This window comes from Vulpes lagopus, chromosome X, assembly GCF_018345385.1.
Source record: "Vulpes lagopus strain Blue_001 chromosome X, ASM1834538v1, whole genome shotgun sequence".
In the NCBI taxonomy this organism is placed as follows: domain Eukaryota; kingdom Metazoa; phylum Chordata; class Mammalia; order Carnivora; family Canidae; genus Vulpes; species Vulpes lagopus.
Genome location: NC_054848.1, coordinates 42282984 through 42304738, shown reverse-complemented (window position 1 = coordinate 42304738; position 21755 = coordinate 42282984). Strand labels below are relative to the sequence as shown.

Genomic DNA, 21755 nt, shown 5'->3' with positions numbered 1-21755 from the left:
ATGTGAATGTGAATAAAAGGCCCTTGATAGTATTCACGGCTGGACCTGGGGGGTGTGGGTGGGGCCTGGAGGAAGTTCCAAGTAGGTGTGACCTCTTGGACCTCTTGGACAAGAAAGCAGGATCACCCCGTTCTAACAGTTCCTATCTGCATGTTCTAGAATGCCTGCTGCGTGCTTGCGCCATCAACACCGCCCAGAACAGTCGCCCTCGGGCGCCCCCACCTGGGGATGAATGGGATTGTCTCTCCCAGCTGTAGAGACTTGATTTCCCGGCAGTCCCTGCAGCCTTACAGTTCAGGCGTGTTTGCCGGTGCTTCCGGTCACATGTACTACTGTTGCGTAGTCCGCCCAGCTGGTTAAGAGAGCTGTCTCTCCGCCCAGACTTCATTTCCCGGTGTCCCTCGCAGTGGCGTGGGGTGTAACGGGGGTTGTAGTCCGGCGGCTCTTCTGGCTGGTCCAGCTACATTGACCGGCAGGATGTCGGAGGTGCGGCTGCCACCGTTACGCGCCCTGGACGATTTCGTTCTGGGGTCGGCGCGCCTGGCGGCTCCGGATCCGTGCGACCCGCAGCGTTGGTGCCACCGCGTCATCAACAACCTCCTCTACTACCAGACTAACTACCTTCTGTGCTTCGTCTTCAGTCTCGCTCTGGCTGGGTGAGGGAGGGAGGGAGATGTCGGTTGGCCTGGGACGCCTGCGGGGCAGGGAGGGTGCACCCGAGGGATCTTGAGATGGGGGATGGCAAGGCTGGAAGGGCGAGTTCCTTAGAGATGGATAACCTACAGGGCCTGGGAGGGGAAACTTGAAGGAAGTCCGAACGTGGCTATAAGGAGTGCCTTGGGTGGGCTAGGGCCCCGAGGATAGAAGGTCAGGAGGATGGAGAATGTGGGACTGGAGGAGAGACTGGGTAAGGAGCTGGACCTAAAGATAAGGAGGGCTTGAAAGTGAAAGTGGGGGTGGAGGGGGAAGATGTGAGTGATGGGGCCAGATTAAGGTGGCCCTGGAGGACTTAGGGCAGGGACAGGGATGTGGTCAAGTTGAAGGGTTGGGAGGATGGGCTGGTAGAGGCTCTGAGCTTGGATGGGAGCCTGGCTGTGGTTGGAACGTTCCAGGAGCAAGTACCTCTTGGGGAACTTGAACCAGGGGTGGAAGGCCTGAGAGCAGAGAAGGGTGGAGAACCTGGAGGGATTTGGGCAGGGTTGAAAGCGACCCTTTCAAGGGGTTCTAGCAACGATGGAGAGAGAGATCTATAAGATCTTTCTTATATTGGATAGGGAATTTGAAGTGGAGAAGTCTGGAAGGGGTCTTGTAAGAACTCCAGGGAGCTGGAAATGTCTGGAGACAGAATGCCTGGAAGGGGAATCTACAGGGCTGGGCCCATAGGGTGGAGTTGGGGGTGGGGTCTAGGAGGTTGGAGGGTGGGGGGGAGGTGGGTAGGGTTGGAAGGAAAGAACTGGGAAGGGCTGGGAGCCTGGAGGCCTAGCGGGATGAGAGGGCCTGAAACAGGGAGAGCTAAGGAAGATTGGACTGTAAGATTGACAAGAAAGAAATGAGGGCCCACAGGGCTCTTGGGAGTCGGAAGCCCTGAAGGGTGGAACTGTTGGGAGACAGGGCTGGCAGGAGTTATTTGGCGGGCTGGGGGACCCTGAAGGGGGGAGGGGAAACCAAAGTTCTTGGGGCACGGGATTGAGTGGATGGTGGTCCGGGAGGCTTGCAGGCTGGGCAGCCCTCCCCACCAACCCCCGTCTGCTGGGCTAGCTTAGTCCCATTGTCCTTGCAGGTACATGCGCCCGCTGCACACCCTCCTAAGCGCGCTGGTAGTGACGGTGGCCCTTGGTGTGCTGGTGTCGGCGGCTGAGACTCAAGCAGCTGTGCGCCGCTGCCGTCGCAGCCACCCCGCCGCCTGCCTGGCTGCAGTGCTTGCCTTCGGCCTCCTTGTTCTCTGGGCCGTGGGCGGCGCTTGCACCTTCCTGCTCAGCATCGCAGGGCCCGTGCTTTGTGAGTATCCGCTACCCCGCGACGGCCCGGCCCGATAGCGGCCAGCGCCTGCGCTGCAGTGGCAGGCCAGCCCTGCCCTAAGAGGGGGCTGGGACGCCAGGCGGGCATGGCCACACCCCCTTGACAAAGCGCTTTCCCTGGATTTGCCTTCCTTCTGAGAATACCCCTCTCATTACTGCCCTTTCAGGCCTCACTCTTGGTATTGTCTTCCACCTGCCACGTCCCTGTTACCCTATGCCCTCCCTAGCCACGCCCCTGTTGCGAGGCTCATTCCTGGGCCACACTTTAAGATCAGAGGCATCCAGGCCACTGGCCACTCTATGGGCCTGCCTGTGCTCCAGTTCCCCACTCTGGGCCCCCATTGGCTAGAAGCTGAGGTCTCGTCCCACTGACCCCACTCCTCTCGGCACTGCCCGCAGTGATTCTGGTGCACGCCTCCCTGCGCCTGCGAAACCTCAAGAACAAGATCGAGAACAAGATTGAGAGTATTGGTCTCAAGCGGACGCCAATGGGGCTGCTACTGGAGGCGCTGGGACAAGAGCAGGAAGCTGGATCCTAGGAGTCTAGGATCTGTACCCAAGACCTGGAGAATGCCACCCCACCCTGACCAGTACCAGGACCCAGAGCCCTTTCCTAGCCCATAAAATTGAGGGGCCCATCCAGTTCAAAGAGCAGAGGACATGTGAGACCGCTCCCCCACCCAGGTCCAAAATTGGGTTATCTCTCCTACCCAGCCCCCATTACCTAGGGGACCACTCTTCCCCAGCCCTGAACTTGGGGCTTGGAGACCAGAGCATCCGTGGCCAGCCTCAAACTCTGGACCCAGAGATACTCCAACCCCCAGCCTGGGACCTGCCCATCTACCATGCTCATCCCCAAAGCTGGGATCTGGGGCCAAGGCATTCTCTTGAACCCGGGATTAAGGCTCTTGACCCTACCCCAGCTTTGAAACCAGGTCAGGGCATTGCCAAATCTTGAACCCTGGCCCCAAGTGTTCCCAGCCCCCTTCAGGACAGAGGATTCAGGCATCCTGACTCTGTTGAACCCTTGGTTCCAGGTGACCCAAACACTCACAAGTCCCACTTGCCTCCCTCCAGCTTCCAAATTTCAAATTTCTACAGTGATGAGGACCATGGGGTGGGGTGGGGTGGGGTGAGCCAAGCCCTGACCTGGCTTGGGGCATCTGTATCAGTGTTACTGCAACAATAAAGGCTGTTGCATTGCTTGAGCCAACGTGGGCTTCTGGGGTAAAGTCCATGCATTTCAATGACCAGAAGTGGCCTTCTGCTTTTCCGTTCTGCTGGACTCTGGATCTCTTTCTGTCAAGTATGTGGACTGAAGGCAGGGGGCCGCTCGCTCTCAGCTTCTTTTTTGAACCAGTTACCTCTAGAGTGGCATTCACGCACAAGATAGTTAAGGGCAGAGTGTTTCCTATCATTTGTATCACTGAGGGCTCTCGTCCAGGGCTGGCGAGGAATCTGAGCACAGACAGGCAAAAATGTTGCCCCACATCACAGCAAGTAAGTCCAGAGTGGATGACGTTATCACAGGCTATTTCTGGTGTTGTATCTTTTGTAATGTGGCATCATAAAACTATATTACCTGGTCTTACCCACAGGTGTGGGGGCCCCAGGCAAGGCAGACAGAGGAATGACACACTGAGTTCAGTTTACACATTTATTATAGAAATCCCCTTCCAGTGTGGGTTAGTGTCTTGGGCCCAGATCCATTGGTAAAAAAAGAAAACTTTAACACCAGGTAAAGGAGGTAGGGGGACCCCCAGCTCCAGAAAGTCACAGATAGGTATCATAGAAAACACAGCTTGTGTAGATTTAAAAAGTGGTGGATGGAAAGAAAGCCAAAGGAAGATGTGACGTAGCCTGTGGCCAGACGTCACCTGAGGATTTTACTGGCATCCACTAGATACCAGGTTCCACCACCGCAGCATCCCAGGACACAACACATCCGATAGCTCTGCCCTTTGGCCCTCCTGCAGGGCTGGCTTCCTGACTGGGACAGAATAGGGCAGATGGTGCCACCAGAGGCTGGGCCATCTCATCCTGTGGGCAGAGGCAGCGGGCACAGACAGGCAGACAAGGACTGGGGCTCCCTCAGGCACCCCCAAGGGTAGGAAAATGAATCCAAGCCCTCTACCCAGACTTTAGTCCTTCCAGATGTGGGCAGAGAGCCCACCTCCCCAAGAACTGCCCTGGTGGGGGGTGGCAGGGAGTTTTGTTAACACCAGAGTCTCCTGGATGCCCCGAACAGGGCCCTGAGACCCTCTATGGTCCATTTTATTGGTGGGGGGTATGCTCCTGAATGGAACAGGGTGGGCATGGGGATAGGAATGAACCCAACCAGGACAAGATCACAGTTTCCCTTTTATAAAACGTCTAGTGTTGGGGGGGGGGGGTGGAGACAGTGAATACCTAAATCACAACTGTAAACAGAAATGGAGGAAGGGGCTCGGAGTCCCCATTACACTATCCCCCCTCTTTTGAGCTGGCTGAGGGCCCCAGTTCCCAGCACAGTGTGAGAAGGGAAGCAGGGTGTCAGACACCTTCGTGCATCTACAAGGAGCCAGGGGCCTTGGAAGAGCAGGTCGGCACCCCCCAACCCCCATGACTGAGAGCAACCACACCCCAGGGTTTGGTGAGGTCAGCTGTGTGCTCCCCAGATTAAAGTTGTGCCCGGGCCAACAAAGGGCATATCAGAAGGGGTCAGACCAGTGTCCCCGGGGTCTGGGGGTCAGAACTGGAGGACTGCTCCCCCTCTAGCGTCAGGTCACTTAAACGAGCGCTCAGCTCCGGGGGGTACAGGAAGTCCGCGTAGTATCTTTGGAAGGGGTAGCAGAATCCAGACAGGGTGGCAAGACAGAGGAGAGAGGAAGAGACGGACAAGACACAGAAAGAGAGGAAAAGAGGCTCGTTAAAGAGGTGGAGGCAGGCACGGGACAGCACCTTTAGGCTTGCAAGCGTAGGGGCGCAGCCAAAGGAAGAAGAGAAAGGCGAGGGGCCCAGGAGGCCCTTCCTCCCAGCACCCTGCTTTCAAGGCTCATTTTTTCAGCTGACATGCACGGTTTTGTTCAAATATTAGAATTCTTCTACAGTCTGGCAGAAGACTACTGCTGCTGCTGCTGCTGCCAGGGCCCAAGACACCCCTCCACCGAGACAGACCCCAGGGATTCATGCAGGTCAGGCAGGGCACGGGACCCTGGGCCGAGGCTGAGGCTAGTTCTCTGGTGCTCTGAGTCCTTAGCTACCATGACTGGCCGCTCCGAAACCTGGATACCCTTGCCATCTGCCTCAAGAGACCCCTACCCATCAGTAAAAGCACCCCCCGTACCTGCCGGAGACAGGGGGTGCCGTGAAACTCCTCGAGTGCGGGAGCGGCGCCTGGCTGGGGGCCCCATACAGCGCCTGGCCCACCTCATAGCAGCGGGCATGGAGGAAGGGTGGGTGCTGTGGACCCATGTGGGGGAGCACGGGCCGGCGCTGGGGCCCGGCGGCCAGTCCCGAGTTGCGGATGTACCAGTCCCGCAGCCCCTCCAGGGCAAGGTTCTTATGGCCGCTGCGTTCACCAGCCTGGGGGATACGGGTGGGTGGGGGCATCCACAGCAGGGGGTTTAGATGCCCCTCTGGACCCTCGGTGGCGGCAGCCTCCAGGGGCAGGCCACAGGGCTTGGTGCGGGTGGCCCGGGCGTGGGGATCCTTGCTGCGGAGGAGGGGGCTGCTGCCATCTGCTGCATACACGGATGGTGGGCCTGGGAGCACGGTGAGGAGCCCATCCCGGCGGGAGAGGGGTCCTGGGACCTCAGCTGCTGGCAGCAGCTCCCCCCAGCCTGCCCCGCCACCACTACGGGGCAGGCCCCGGTCCAGGGAATAGTCCAAGAGGAAGTCCCCGCACGCAGGTGGGAGCCGGGGCACCCCACGGGAGGCAGGGGCAGCTGAGCTAGGCCGGGCAGCCCGGGGAGGGTCTGGGGGGCCAGTCGTGCGGGAGGAGAAGGCAGGGGTGGGTTGTGGGCGCTCATACAGCACCTCACTGCTCTTGCAGACCGGGGGGCCAGTGGCAGGGGGAGCCAGAGGCGCAGGTGGGGAGCCACCTCCCCCACCGGCCGCCCGGTCCACAAGCAGGGCCTCAGAGCTGTTGCTGCGACGGGTGCGGGCTGCGAAGAGGGAGGCACGGTCGGAGGTGGGATCTGCCCGGGGGAAGCCCATCTGGGAGTCCTGGCTGCCGGACCACTGGCGAGAATGGAGGCCTTCGGGCCTGGGGACACAGAGGTGGGGGTGACGGGAGTAGCATCAGAAATAGCAGGCCAAGTGCCTGCCGGACCCCACCTCTTCCTGAGCTTTCACTGGTGCATCTCCGAAGGAGACCCGATTAGAAACCGCATGTATGCAGGTGCTAAGCGGGGGCATGTAAAAGGCGGTGGAGGTTCTGTCCCATGTTGGGGGGCAGAGGGACGGAAGATGTATGGGATGCTGATGTATATCAGTGCCAAGGGAGATGGAAGCACGTGCAGGGCTGGAGAGGAAGTAAGGACAGGGGAGGGCCAGCAGAGGGCTTTCCCCAATACATGGGATCCTCAGCCCTTCCTGCTCCTGGCCTCCTCCACGATGGGGTCCCAATCCTGGGGCCTGGAATTCAACTTCCCAAACTTTCTGTCCCTACCATGTGTATAAACCACCCCAAACTATCATCCTGCCAGCCACCATTCCCAGAATGTAGGTGCCCTACAGACAGGAGCTTTGTTATGTTCACAGCCTGGGAAAAGCAGGCGCTTATCAAGTATTTCTTCAAGTAGAAGGATACAGTGGTTAGAAGCATGGACTCTAGAATCAAAGTGGCCTGGGTTCAAACACCAGGTCTTCAGTTTAGTATCACGTCACTTAACCTCTCTGTGCCTCTGGCTCCTAATTTATAAAATGGGGATAACAACGGCATCTACCTCACAGGGATCTAAGGACAATTACGTGAGTTGACACCATGGAAGAGTACCAACTCCCAGCAGATGTTAGGCACTCAGTACAGGTTAAACAGAACTTATTATGCGCACAGTGTCCTTCAGAGGCAGATACTACACCCATCTCATAGATGAGAAGCAAAGATTCAGAGAAGGGAGATGACTTGTTCAAAATATACCTTTCAAAGCCCAGCCTCTCACATCCCACACCCTTTGCTAATGCTCTTCTCATCAGAACTACCCCTTCCTTCCTCTGGTCATCAAACCCACCCTCAAGAGTTCCCTTACTTGCAGAGCTGGGGGCCAGTGCCCCGGGTGAGGACAGGGGTGGCAGGCACACTTCGTCCCTCAAAACTGGAGGCACTCCTAGGCAGCGAGCGTGTGGGGCTAGACAAAAGACGGGCAGGCCCAGGTCGGGGCCTGGGTTAGAGACCATACCCACCTCCTGCCCCAGCCCAGGCTCAGGAGCCCACTCCCAGCTCCCTGGAGAGGGAAGGGGCTCACCCTCACCTGGTGGGGCTGGCCACAGAGTTCCGCCGGTTCTTCAGATCCCCATAAAGATCTGACGGTGGTGGTTTCCATGGGGTTCGCCGCTCGGGGCTGCCCCCAGACACTGCCCGAAGTTGGTCCCAGGCCTTGGGTGGTGAGGGGCGCTCGGCCAGAGGGAAGCAGCCACGGGGCTCCTCTGGGAGGAAGGCAGCAAGTAGGGGAGAAGTCAATGAGAGAGAGCCTGGCGGGCTGCAGGCAGAGGGTGGGGCAGGAACTAAGGCAGGAGGCTGGAAGTGGGGATGATGAGCGGGTCAGGGTGATGCAAGAAAGATGGGGGCCCCATGTGAGGATGGGGTATGGCTAAGGAGGGGTTAAAGAGGGAATGGAGGGGCTGAGCATCAAAGGATGGGTGGGCTTGGGGCACAGGGGTCCTCACCATTGTCATGGCTGGCCCCAGACTCTGAGAGGGAGCTGCTCTCTGAGTGCAGAACTACGTCTTCTATAAGCAAGAAGGGGGAGACCCGGGCCTATCAATGCAAGGCCTGGGTGCCCTTCCCTCACACCCCTGGATGGTCTCCTCTCCGCCCTGTTCCTTCCCAAGAACCCATCTTTACCTGAATCCAAGACTACCTGAGGCTTGGCTCCTGGTTTTCCTGGTGCCATTTGGTCAAGTTCCCAGTGGCCATACCCTTACTGCAGGGCCAGTCTATCACAACTCCTCTCCCGGGTCAGGTCCCTCAAGTCCCACCCAGCTCCCCACCTTTCACTGGCTGGCTGCCTACCCCACCCCTATCACGTCCTTCCACCCATGCCCACTCTCCCGCTTTGACCTGTGTGAACACAGGGCCGGCTCACCTTGGCTGAGCTGAGCAAGGCGTGTGCCCAGGCAAATTCCTTGGGCAGTGATGACTGGCCCGGTAGACAGGGGCAGAGGCTGTGGCGGTGGGAGTACCGGGAGGCCCAGGCGGGCCTGGAGGTCCCCAAGCTGTTCTTCCAGCTCGTGCAGCCTCCGCAGCGCATCTGCCTGGACCTGGCGCCGGCGCCGGCGCTGCTCAAGGCTCAGCTCAGGGGCCAAGGCTAGGCGGCGAGCCGCAGCCGCAATTTGCTGCTGTACTGACACTTCACGCTCCAGGGCCTCAAGAGCCAGCTCCTGCGGGGCCCACCCAAGAGGGCAGGATCGGACCGAATGTTCAAAATGGCCAAGCATGGGGCATGGGGGGTGAGGGGTGGGGGGGCAGAGGCTGTCTGGGCTGGAAGAGGAGCCTATTCTGGGGCGGAACTCATTTCTTCTGCAGGCGGTGCCTGTCCTGGTTAGGGACTAGACATACTCATCTTCCCCAGGTGAGAGGCTTATCACAATGACGATGATGCAGTGGCCCAGCATCTTCCTTCAGAGCTGGAACCCACATCCCTCAAGCCATTCTCTTCTCACCTTAGCCTCTCCCTCCCCTGGCCACAACTCCAAGGCTGCCCAACTTCCTCTGGGCTCCTCCTCTGTACCTGGCCCACCCCCATCATGCTCCCTAGGCCCCTCCGTTCACCTCAGCAGGGCATAAGGAGTGGTGTGCAGGGTTGGGGTGCGAAGGAGGGTAGCCTCGGGCTGCAGGGGGCCGCCGGCGGACCAACTGGGGCCGTTCGCCAGGCTCTAGTGGACACTCAGGGGGCAGCTGGCCAGTCAGCTCCTGGTGGGGGCAGGGGACAGAGATTACCAAGGGTTAGTTGGGGGAATGGGGCAAAGCGGTAATGACTCCAGAAGTCCTACTAGGAGCTCAGCAATGTTCAGCTGCCCATGCCTGTTACTCCTCCTCTTTCCTCTCCATTCTCCACCCAACAGGTATGCTGTGGACTCTCAGCCCTCAATGGCCCAAATCCCTGGGGCAGTGGGCATGGGAGGTAGGGAGACCTGCTTTGGAATCCAGAATTCTTTATTCTTTGTAAAGGCGACCCAGTCTATACACCACACATTCTGTAACACCCCCCATCAGAGCCTGGGGCTGCATGCTCGGAACTGCATTATTTCTGGCAAACCGCGTAGACATTCACACCGAGAGGGCTAAATCAAAGCTGTAACCCACCCCTTGGCAGTTTCAGGTCAGGTTTTACTGCCAGATTTTGGAAATAAGTATTGTTTTTGAGGGTTTGGGGGGTTCCAAATTGCTGATAGGGAATTGGAGGCCTGTACTGCCGCATTTTAGTGATTTCTAAGACATCTGAGTTGGGCTTTGAGGAGCTAGAGGGTGACAGGGAATCTGCAGCCCAGACAGGTGGCTCAGCAATTGGTGCCACCCAAATCTGCCTACTTGGGGGCCCCATCCCCTCACCACCCCCTCTCAACCAAACGCTCTTAGGGTTGGGCCCTCACCGCCTCCTGGAGACACACTTTGCGGAGCTCCTGAAGTTTCAGGCTCAGGGCCTCCTGTAAGGCCCGCTGCCGGTCGAGCAGCCCCCGCAAACGCTCTGACTTCACCTGGGGGGCAGCTTCTCCGAACAGGGCAGCTAGATACAGAGGGAGCAAAGTTCAGAGCAAAGATCGGCCAGGGTATCCTGGTGCAGCTGTGGGGCTAGGGACCAACCCTTTCCAAGTAGGCAGGTGGTGACTCAGAGCAGGGGAGGAGAGGCAGAGAGGGAGAACTGGTCACCTACCTGAGGCATTGAAGGTGGGAGAGCTGATCAGCTGACCTTTGACTTCCATCCTGGTGCTGTCGAGAGGCCGTGGCTGATGGCTGGACAAGGCCTGGCAGTGACGCATGGGAGCCATCAAGGGAGCATTCTGCATCCACTCCCCCCTGCCCCTACCGAACTTCCCGCGCCCCAGCTGGGAATGAGGGGTACCCTGACCCCACCCGCCTGATGGACTTGCCCTCTCAGAATCTGTATCAGCGCCTGGACCCACTGGGTCCTGGTACCTTGGTTCCCTTCCCATTGAATGGAAGCACAGCACGCGGGGAGCTGGGCGGACTTACAACGCCTCCTCAGAGGCCCATGGGCCGCAGTCAGGAGTCTTGCCTAGGGAGGGAGAATTAACAGTACAGATTCAACCAACTGTAACAAGGATAGGCACCAATTAAGCACCTCGATCATGTAACAGCCACCTTCCATGCCACACTGAATCTTCCTACCACCTTTTGATGGCAACTCTGGCATTATTGGCCTCCCATTTTCAAGATGAGGGCAGTAAGGCACAGAAGGATGAATACCCTGCCCATGGCTAAGGGTAGCTCAGGCCCACCCCTCCAGCCTGATTCTCCTCCACTGGAGCAGTTCCAACCCCACCGATGCCTCATGAGCTCCCCGCCCAGCAGGCCCCAGGGCCCTTGCCCAGGCTATGGCTGCCATCTGGAGTGCTTTTTCCACACCATGCCTCTCCAACCCCTGGTTCTCACTTAGATTCTGGGGCTTAAATATCACTTCCAGAGGTGCGCCCCTACATACGGCCCCTCACAATGGCTGTACAGCAAGAGACTGTGCTTCCCTTGCACGTTCTCGAGGACAAGAAACATACCTGTTCTGTTTTCAGGGTATCTCTGGCACTCAGAACACTTCTGAGCAAGCAGCAAGTGCTCAATGAATGGCTGTTACAGAAATGAAAGAACACTAAGGTAGCCAAGCTGGGGATCTAGCAAGATGTGTGGATCTCTACTTGTCCCAACTTCATCCTGCAGCCCCGATGCAGCACGGGGAGTGTTCACTTAGTCCCAGGACCCCTCCAGCCCCTCTCCCTACCCCAATCCGTCCTGTACCCAGCACAGGGAAGTCACCCTGCTGGGACTGCGAGCAACAAAGTCCACAGCTGCAGATAACAAGCCTCCTGCCTCCTGCTTCCTTCTCTGCCCCCAGACACCCTGGTTGACCATAGAGCCTCCCTTGGCTGGCTGCCAGCCCTGCCCTCATCCCCTCCTCTGGAGTTTGCTCCTTCCCTCCCACATCCTGCTCGGTCCCCAGCTGACATCACCTCCCACCACCTGGTGTGACCTTAGGTGGCAGGCAACTAGGAGGGCCTCATGAGGCCACAGAGGTCCCATCCCCTCCTAATCCTCAGCTTGTCATGCCATGGGGACCAGGTGTGGAGAAGACCCAGGCAGCTAAAGAAGTGTAAGTTCAAGCCCCTTCCCCATCTATCTACCAGGTGATAGGGCCAAGCTGCTAATATGGTGCCACCAGTCCTGCTACTGACTCCACAGAGTCTGTACGCCTCCCAAAAAACAGTGGCTCCCTGTACTCAACCTCAGGGTCAGAGGTCAGTCCCTAGAGCCTTTCTGCACATCCCGGCAGCAATGTGCGCTTTGCAGATGCCCACACTCCAAGGTCTGATACTGCCCAGCATGGCAGGGTTTCCTCGAGGTCCCAGCTCAGCCTCTTCAGCCCCTAAGCTCCTGGAGCTCCTTCTTCCCCAGCCCCTTTGAGTCTGAGGAACTCTCCCAGGGTTCCCCTAAACCTTCCTCCACCCTGACAGGAACTTCAACTCTTCCCCACTGGGCCCATTCATTAGGATTGCTCCCACATCCGACGCTGGGCTGCCTTGAGCCTTCCTTCCCTGAGAGCTCATGGCCCTGGAAGTCAACACGGGGTCTAGACAGGAACCCCTACTCCACCCTGTCAGCCTGACCTCGGGGACATAGCTTAGGCCTGAGTCATGGGGTCACTGGGTAGGCTAGACACAGGGTCAACGCCCCACACCCCCACACCCAGCTCCCAAACCTCTGCCTTTGACTCGCCTGCCCTCTCTGCATATTTGCCCCAGGGTTGAGAACTGCCCCATCCCCACCTGGAGACTGTGAGAAGGGGGATCCCAGCGGTCCCCTGCCATAACACTCCCCCACCCCAGCCCCCAAGTCCTGTCTTAGGATAGGCTGCAGCAGGAGAGCTGCAGAGGGTACCCTACACACACACCCAGAGGCGGGCCCAGCAGGTTTTTCAGGTCTGTCCTTCTGACACCACAGCCGAGAAAGAAATTCCTGGCTGTAATGACTGTTTACAACCAAGACACCTCACCTGGGTGGCACGCTGGCACCCTCTGTGGGACCCCCCCCATTTCCATATCTTGCCACTATCAAGCCAAGTACAAACTCCCAATGTCTGGGACTGCTCCCTTCACTGACCTAGAGCCCTCCTCCCAAAACTCTGGGTGAACAGATGGGGGGCAGGCAGGTGTCGGGAAGTAGTTCCTTAATAGCCCAGTCTGGGCTTTCCCGAGGGGCTAGGTCCCAGGTTGCAGGAAGGCAGAGGCTACTCCCTAAGGGAGGAAGGGGGAGAGGAAGTAGGGGCGACAGTGGAGAAGGGGGAATCTGGCTTCTCTTCTCCCCCATTCCTTCCCCTCGTTCATTTCCGGCAAGGAATCGGCTTCACGCCAGGAGAGGAAATTGGATGTTTTGGGCTTCGCTCCTCTATTCAGGCTCTCCTTCTCCACTGCACCCCTCACATAGACCTGGCTTTCTCCCACAGGAAGCCTCTGTATACCCTATACCCTTCTCCCCCGACCCTGCCCCTGGGCCCCCTGTTTCTAGGTGCTCACCAATGCCAGACAGGTGCTGTGAGGTAGCCTCAGGTACCTCAAAAAATAGTTGTCTCAAGTAGGCCCTGTTCCAGCTGGTAGTGGCAGTGAGCAGAGCGGGTGAGGAGTGGGTGAGCAGTGAGCTTAGTGGCGGATGCCTAGGCCACCTCCCACTAGGCAACAGCCCAGCCTACCTGGCCAGGGACTGGGCCAGCCCATATGTCTTAACCCTTGCTTGCCTGTCACCAGGGCTCAGGCCCTTAGGGGCAAGTCTCAGGGCCCGGTCCCTCTAGGGTGTCCAGCATGGCCAAGAAAATAGCCCAGACATCCCCACTTACCCCAGTAACCTAGTAGAGAACTGAGGAAGAAGGGCAAAGGGTCGTGGGTGTGTGGGGCTGCCTCTGGTCCTACCGGGTGCCCACATCAGACCCTGCCTACCCCAGAGTAGCACTTGGGAGCTGGGGATGGGATTCCTGGGACTTGCTGAGCACATAGGAGGCCTTGGGTATAAATCGGATGTGTGTCTCTTGCCAGCAAGCATCACATACCTGGGGTCCCTACCCTTCCCTCCCAGGGCAAGGCATGGGTGAGAGAAGGTTTGGTGCAACTGCCATCCTCACTGGGGTAACAGTTTCCCAAGCTGGGGACAGGGGGGTCAGCTTTTCCAAGGAAAGACCGGGGCTTTGAGACCCGACCACCTTCCATGCCTCCAGAAGAAATCATCCCAGCAAACTGACAGAGAGTGCATGTGTGCATCCCTCCTGGTCCCTACAAACCTGGGAGGATGATGCAGACCCAGCTCTTCATAGCCAGCTTGTAGATGTGGAGGCTAGGGCCTGGAGAGGTGAAGAGGCCTGGTTCTGATCACAGAGACATAAGAGCAGGTGGACTCAGAACTTAGGGGGGCCGGGTCCTGGCTTGGAGGCAGACAGAGGCTCCTCCTGCAAGGGAGGAGGAGTGGGGAGGGGACTCATGCTTCTTTAAAGCCAGGCTGGCTCCCCCCCCCCCCCGCCACTCCTCCCCCTTGGGCATTTCTGGCCAAGAGTCTAGGAAATTGAGGGCTCTGGCCTGTTCCAGCACATACCACACATCCTATACTCCATTTGGGACCATCTGCTCTGTGACCTCAGGGCCCAAGCCCAACCAGCCCCTGCAGCAGCCCATGCTGTGATGTGAAAGAGTAGAGTGAGGAAAGCTCCCTCCCCACTTGGCAAGGGGGCCAAGCCTGGAGGGGAGTGCTCTATCAGCAATGCCCTACACCTCCTATAAGTGTATATATACACATTCTGCGGAGGGCTCCTGCCACCCTGCCCACCTATCTTCCTGGGGGTGAGATTTCTGGCATGGGACACAAAGGGTCCTTTCATCTGCCCCCTTCTCCCCCCCTTCATTGCCTAGGGCTGCTGGAGGCAGCAACCATGAGGTGGGTGGCTGGGTGCTGACAGGGTGTATCCCCTCAGCCATGGCCTCTCCTGCCTCTTGTAGGACACCAAGAATGCTGGGAAGAGGGATGCTTATGAAACCAGAGCTTGAGAGGGACAAGGGTATCTGGCTAGCAATGCAGACCGAATATCCTGGCTTAGCTTTCCTCATCTGTAAAATGGGTAAACAGCTGTTACAGAGCCGACAGAGGCCAGAGTCACTTTGGAAGGCATTTCAGAGTGCAAGGAAACTCACACCATGTCATTAATGACTGTTAATAACAACAATAATAACCCTGGGGGCACCTGGGTGGCTCAGTGTTTGAGCATCTGCCTTCGGCTCAGATCATGATCCCAGAGTCCTTGGATCAAGTCCCACATCGGGCTCCCCGCAGGGAGCCTGCTTCTCCCTCTGCCTTTGTCTCTGCCCCTCTCTGTGTGTCTTTAATGAATAATTTTTTTTTCTCATGAATAAATTAAAAAAAAACCTGTGCAGAGGTGGGCTGGTGCAGGAGTAAGGAGGGGAGGGCAGGTAACTGGCCTCTTGAGCCAGGCAGACAGGTGGGACAGAATCATTTGTTCCAGTCCACAACTTTTAACAGCCTGTAAGATGGCCAACCTCTAGGCCCCACCCTGGCCGGGACCTGAGCTTCATGTGGCCTCATGTAGGGGTAGCAAGTAGTAGCTCTAAGATTCAACCCTGGGCAGCCCTGGTGGCGCAGCAGTTTAGCGCCGCCTGCAGCCCGGGGCATGATCCTGGAGTCCCGGGATCGAGTCCCACATCGGGCTCCCTGCATGGAGCCTGCTTCTCCCTCTGCCTGTGTCTCTGCCTCTCCCTCTCTCTCTCTCTGTGTCGCTCATGAATGGATGGATGAAATCTTTTAAAAAAAATAAGATTCAGGGATCCCTGGGTGGCGCAGCGGTTTGGTGCCTGTCTTTGGCCCAGGGCGCGATCCTGGAGACCCGGGATCGAATCCCACATCAGGCTCCCGGTGCATGGAGCCTGCTTCTCCCTCTGCCTGTGTCTCTGCCTCTCTCTCTCTCTGTGTGTGACTATCATAAATAAATAAAAAAATTTTAAAAAAAAATAATAAATAAAATATGTAAACACTTTAAAAAAAAAAAATAAGATTCAACCCTGCTCTGCCACTTATAGCTCTGTGACTGACTGCCTGGACAAGTCACTTAACCTCTCCAGGCCTCAATGTCTTCATCTGTAAAATGGGGGTGACAACATGTACTTCACAGGACTGTTGTGAGCATGACATGAATTAATGCACTGAAATCTTGCTTAGGACAATAATTCGCCTTTGGTTAGTGCTCAATATGTATTGGCTGTCATAATTATACTATCCCTCCCAATTCAAACTCAGGAATGTGTGTGTGTGTGTGTGTGTGTGTGTGTGTATTTTTTCTTTTTTGAGACAGAGCTGAAGAGCTGGTATCCCTCAGCTTCACCTGATAAATTTGCAACAGAGTTGTTTTTCTCTGAAATAAATTTGTCCAATCTCTCACTATCCAAAGAAAAGAACTCAATGTATTCAGATGTACTGCTAAGACCAAGCTGGTATGCTTCAGCCTCCAAACCCTCCCTACTTGCTATCTAGATACCGAACCTTCCCCAATGATTAAACCAGACATATTTGAAACAGAGCTGTTTTCTATCATTATCAGACCTCTTGCTACTCAACATCAAAAATTCAGGAACCAAACATATTCAGGTAAATTCTCCAAATGCTTACTACCCATATACAGGAACTGAAAGGATTTGGATACACCTGAGGTAGAACCGTTATCCCCCACTCTCTGAGCTTTCCCTCACCGGACAAAATGCAGGAGCCAAATATATTCACACAACACAGTACTCTTACTATCCCAACTCTTGCCACTGGAGCTCAGGGAGATGAATCAATTTGAATATATTTTTTTAGTTGGAGTCGTTATCCCTCATTATCTGAACCCTCCCCACTCACTATGTAAAATGCAAAAGCAAAAAACCTCCAGGTAACTTGGTATCTTTCACTGTTGGAATTATCCAAGCTCTCCCTCTCAGAAGTCAGGTGCCAACCAAACATCAGAACAATGAAGGACACTTGTGCTGTTATTAATAGGTTCGGGTAGAGGCACCTGGGTGGCTCAGACAGTTAAGCATCTGACTCTTGATCTTAACTCAGGTCTTGATCTCTCAGGATTGTGAGTTCAAGCCCCATGTTGGGCTCCATGCTGGGTGTGGAGCCTGCTTAAAAAAAATAGGTTTGGGACACCTGAATGGCTCAGTGGTTGAGCATTTGCCTTCAGCTCAGGTTGTGATCCCGGGGTCCTGGGATCGAGTCCCGCATCAGGCTCCCCTCCAGGGAACCTGCTCCTCCCTCTGCCTATGTCTCTGCTTCTGTGTCTCTCATGAATAAATAAAATCTTAAAAAAAATAGGTTTGGATAAATGTTTTAGATAAATGACATGGGTCAAATATCTTGTTATTCAAGTTCTCACTACTCTCTATGACAAATGCAGGAACAAAACAGAACTGAATAACATGTTACCTTCTCACTATCCAAATTCTCCTTGCCTGTCCTCAGAATCAAGGAGATTCAGTGAGAGAATCGAGAATCTTGTATTGCTCTTACTGTTATTGTCACTACTGGATAGGACTGAATCTAACACCCAGTGACACTGAAACACACACACACACACACACACACACACACACCTGCCCCACAGAGGTGGGATGGACCTAGCACTGCCATTTGTATTGCTTACAGTTGAGAGAAGGGGGATAGAACCCCCCATCCCCATCTCACCCCTACCAAGCCTCTGGCTTGGAATGGACTTCTTCAGGCCAGGAAAGCAGAGATCATGTACACCCAGGTTCAGGACTAGGAGATAGGGGTAACATGACATGGAAGGTTCCCACATACCCCTGTGTTCCCCACTCCTGCATGTTTGCTCACCACACCCCCCACCTTGACACGGGGCAGCCCCCAACCTAGCCAGGCTGGAAACATGATCCAGATCTCAGACTCCCAGAGAGTCACTGAATAATTTAGGGTGTTCTTTCATACTTGGGGAGGGTGGGGGGTGTAGGAACAGTTCCATGCCCCCCTGAAGCAGGCAGACAAATGCAAGCTCTGAGTGAGATCACTGGGTGGGGGTGAAGGACATCACAAATGAAAACCTCCTTAAGCCACACAGGGCCCACAAGGCTTCTTGCTCTTGTTCATGCTGAGAGGCATTTGGGATGAACCCGAGATAATGGGAACATTGGAACCTCCGAGTTCAGGGGCAGGGTATAACAGGACTCAGTTCTTTTGGGCTCAGATGAGATGGAAAATGGGTGTTAGGAAGAGGGAGATCTGACTGGAGCGGAGGGGCATGGTAAAGGATAGGATGGGGGCTTCAGGTTGGGAGAGGATGAAGGAAGAGAACAGGAAGGAGCGCAGGGGGCAAGAGAGAATCGGAGTCATCATAGGATGGAGGTCAGGAGGCAGGACAGAGAAGGAGCCAAGACACTGGCCAGGGGGTGGGATGGAGTGAGGTTCAGGACAAGGGTCAGAGAAAAAGTAGGGGGCAGCAAAGAACAAAAGAGCAGGGCAGGGTTAGTATAGGATAGCTCTCAGAAATGATGATGACAGGCCAAGACAGTGCTCAAGGAAGGGGATAGGGAAAAGGGCAAGCTCAGGATGGAAGTAAGGAACAGGAAAAGAGTGGAACAGAATAAGGATAGGAATAAGGACAGTGATGGGACAAGAGAAGTCAGGGGAAAACAGCACAGGGTTGGGGGCAGAGACAGGGCAGGAAACAGAGGGATGGTCTAAAGGGGGTGGGCCAGGTTGGAGATGGGGAGTCAGGAGGGGACCAGGAGGATAGTACTGGGGGGGGAGAAAGTTTAGAAATCAGAGGTCAGGAATCCAGACAGACCTGGATCAGACTGCGGTTAGGGGGACAGGACATGACTGGAAGGGGTTCAGGGGCTGGACAAGAGTTTGGGGCACAGGCCAGAAACTGGGATGGTTGGGACAAGGCAAGATAGGCTTCAGAGATGGAACAGGGTCAGGCCAAGGATCCTGAGAACAGAACTGGGTGGAGTTTGGGGTCAGGACTGGGTTTGGGGGAACAAAACAGGGATTGCGGATCACGCCAGGCCAAAATATGGTTAGGTGGGGGGTCAGATCGGAGGTCCTGGGGCCAAGACTGGCCAGAGCTCGGGGTTAAAAACGGTGTAGTCAGGTCAGGTAGGAGTCGGGAGTGCGACCACAGGGTCAGAGGTCGCGGGTGCGCGCGCAGGTACATTCCCTGTTGGCGTTTCCGGGCCCTCACTCCGCCCTGTCTCCTCCCTTCTTCTCCAGGCGGGCGTTACTCACCTAGGGTCCTCGTCCCGCGACGTAGGCGAGGTCGCTGTGGGCCAGGAAGGGTGGTGGGTTGCGCCCCTCCCTCGCCGCCGCCCGCTCGTCCCCGGCCTCGCGCCTACTCCCCTTCCGCGCCCTGCCCGTGGGCCGCTTTTGGCCGCGCAACTGTCAGCCGTGGGGGCCAGACTGGAGGTGCGGGAAGGGTGGGAGAGGCGCGCCGGCTCGGCCGCGGTCGGTGGACCCCGGACCCCCCCACCCTCACCTCGGGTCCGTCTGCTCCCAGCTGCACCGACACAGCCGCGGCTGAGCGCGAGCCTGGGGAGAGGTGGGGGGACGGGGGGCGGGGCGCGAGACCACAGCAGCGGCGGAGACCTAGTGCGCAGGCGCCAGTTTGGGTCTTCGATTTTCCTGCTCTCGGAGCGCCAGGAGCGAACCAGCTGGGAGCGCGTGCGCACACGCTTCCTCGAGGGCGGTGGAGCGCTCCCCCGCCGAGGCCACGCCCCCCCAGTGATCAGCCGACTGCCCCTCACCCGGAGTCCCCCCCCCCCCCCCGCAAACCCCCAAGCAGTACCCGAAACTGCCTTTTTGGGCCACCACCACGTCTCTAAACTCTCCTCTAAACTTCTGTGTCCCGCAGACCACCCTCCATCATTCCCCCAACTGTATCCCCAAACTATTGTTTATTGATCCCAAGCAATGCCCCCAATCCACCCTCCGTGGACTCCCAAACTGTAAGAATAAACTACCCTTCACTACTCCCAACTCGTTCCCCTAAACCGTCTGCAATCAGCCCTGAAACCATCAACCTCCAAAGAGCACTTCCAAATCACTCTCCCATCTATCCCCAGTACACACCGAAAACAACCCCATGGACCCCGAATCAGTCTCCATGTCCCCTCCTAACCATACTCTGCAGCCCAAAACTATACCTCCAAACCACTCTTCAATGACCACTATACCCAACCTTGTCTTTTTTTTTTTTTAAGATTTTTATTTATTTGTTCATGAGAGACACACAGAGGCAGAGGGAGAAGCAGGCTCCTCACAGGGAGCCCAATGAGGGACTTAATCCCAGGACCCCAGGATCACCCCCTGAACCTTGTCTTAAATTACATGCAACTATACCCACAAAACATCTTCCATTTTTTCCATACCTCCCAGACCACCCTCCAAAAACTCCCGACTACACCCTAAACTGTCTTAATAGTCCCCATGTTATCTGTAGACATTCCCCCTTATCTTCTCAGTCTCCCAACGACACCTCCAAACCACCTTCCAGTGACCCACCAAACCCCTTGGTCTTCCCTTTATTGTTCCAACAGTACCCAAACACTTTCCAATGGCTCCTAATTATACACTCACACTCTCTTTTTTTTTTTTTAATATTTATTTATTTATGATAGTCACACAGAGAGAGAGAGAGAGACGCAGAGACACAGGCAGAGGGAGAAGCAGGCTCCATGCACCGGGAGCCCGATGTGGGATTCGATCCGGGGTCTCCAGGATGGCGCCCTGGGCCAAAGGCAGGCGCCAAACCGCTGCGCCACCCAGGGATCCCCCCTCACACTCTCTTTGATAACCCCCAAGCAATCATCCCTCCAACAACCACCAAATCTACCCCAAGCCATCTGGGTTAGCTTCCTGTAGCTGCTGTAATGAATTTTCACAAACTTGGTGGCTAACTATCTAAGACATGTGTTCTCTCACAGTCTCTGGGGGCCAGAAGACTAAAATCAAGGTGCCAACAGGGCCATACTCCCTCCAGAGGCTCTAGGGGAGAATCTATTTGTCTGTCACCTCTCCCTACACTGGTGACTGTCTGCATTCCATGGCTTGTAGCCACATCACTACAATCTGTTTCTTTGGTTGCATTGCCATTCATTCTGTCTGTGAAGTCTGCCTCTGCTTTCCTCTTCTAAGGACACTTGTTAGTACAATTAGGGTCTCCTTGATAATGCAGGATAATCTCCCATCTCAAAATCTTTACCTTAATTACATCTGCAAACTGCAAAGTCCTTTTCCTTTTCTTTTTTGCCATCTAAGGTACTCTCACATGTTCAAGGAATTAGGATGCGCATATCTTTTGGGGGCATCATTCACCCTACAACAGTATACCCTCAAAGATACACATCTATCCCACATGCAAAATACATGTACCTCATCCCAATACCCCTAATAGTTTCATCCATTACAGTATCAACTTCAAAATCTCACTTTGGTATCATCAGCTCAAAGTTTCCAAATCTCATCATCTAAGTCAGGTATAAGTGATACTCTGAGTATGATCCAACCTGAGGCAAAATTCCTTTCCATCTCCCAACCTGTGAAACTAGGAAACAAATGATCTTTTCCCAAAATACAGTGATGGGACAGATATAGGATAAGAGTTACAGACATTCCCATTCCAAAGGGGAAAAATGGAAGGAAAAAAGGTGTCATTGGTCCCAAGTAATTTTTTTTAATTTTTTTTATTTATTTATGATAGTCACACACACACACAGAGAGAGAGAGAGAGAGAGAGAGAGAGAGAGAGAGAGAGAGGCAGAGACACAGGCAGAGGGAGAAGCAGGCTCCATGCAGGGAGCCCGATGTGGGATTCGATCCCGGGTCTCCAGGATCGCGCCCTGGTCCAAAGGCAGGCGCCAAACCGCTGCGCCACCCAGGGATCCCCCCAAGTAATTTTTTTTTTTTCCCCCAAGTAATTTTTTAAAAGACTTTATTTATTTATCCATGAGAGTCACAGAGAGAGAGAGAGAGATCGAGAGAGAGAGAGAGAGAGAGAGAGAGAGATTGAGAAGCCAAGACATAGGCAGAAGGAGAAGCAGGCTCTATTCAGGGAGCCCGATGTGGGACTCCATCCCAGGACTCCAGGATCACACCGTGAGCAGAAGGCTGGAGCTTAACTGCTGAGCCACCCAAGTGTCCCGGTCCTTGGTAATTTTGAAATCCAGCAGGGCAAGTTCCATTAGTTTTCAAGGCCTGGGAATAACCCACTGTGGATTCAGGGCTCACCAATGGGCTCACCGCTCTGCCGTCAGAATCTTTAATCC

General features: G+C 55.5%; 2 protein-coding genes across 12 annotated transcripts; one reads left to right on the top strand and one right to left on the bottom strand.

The window, feature by feature from the left end:
• Window positions 1–76: 76 nt before the first annotated feature.
• On the top strand, window positions 77–3226 carry PRAF2 (PRA1 domain family member 2). The gene is made up of 3 exons (XM_041741946.1): window positions 77–656; window positions 1781–1998; window positions 2418–3226. Exons 1-3 carry the CDS (start codon window positions 478–480, stop codon window positions 2555–2557), a joined length of 537 nt encoding a protein of 178 aa, XP_041597880.1. The 5' UTR covers window positions 77–477; the 3' UTR covers window positions 2558–3226.
• A 435-nt stretch (window positions 3227–3661) lies between these two features.
• Window positions 3662–19122, bottom strand: CCDC120 (coiled-coil domain containing 120). Of its 11 annotated transcripts, XM_041741972.1 has the most exons (13): window positions 18721–19121; window positions 13718–13882; window positions 10953–11022; window positions 10357–10456; window positions 10094–10184; window positions 9813–9946; window positions 8992–9132; window positions 8306–8600; window positions 7887–7949; window positions 7472–7646; window positions 7250–7348; window positions 5344–6264; window positions 3662–4833 (listed from the first exon to the last, which is right to left on the bottom strand). In XM_041741972.1, the coding sequence occupies exons 5-13, from the start codon at window positions 10140–10142 to the stop codon at window positions 4719–4721; spliced, it is 1992 nt and encodes a 663-aa protein (XP_041597906.1). In that variant the 5' UTR covers window positions 10143–10184; window positions 10357–10456; window positions 10953–11022; window positions 13718–13882; window positions 18721–19121; the 3' UTR covers window positions 3662–4718. The 11 variants fall into 11 exon arrangements, with proteins under 11 accessions (XP_041597906.1, XP_041597911.1, XP_041597903.1 ...); XM_041741977.1 differs by lacking the exon at window positions 10953–11022 and having other exon boundaries at window positions 10414–10456; window positions 18721–19122; XM_041741969.1 differs by lacking the exon at window positions 10953–11022.
• Between the last annotated feature and the right edge of the window lie 2633 nt (window positions 19123–21755).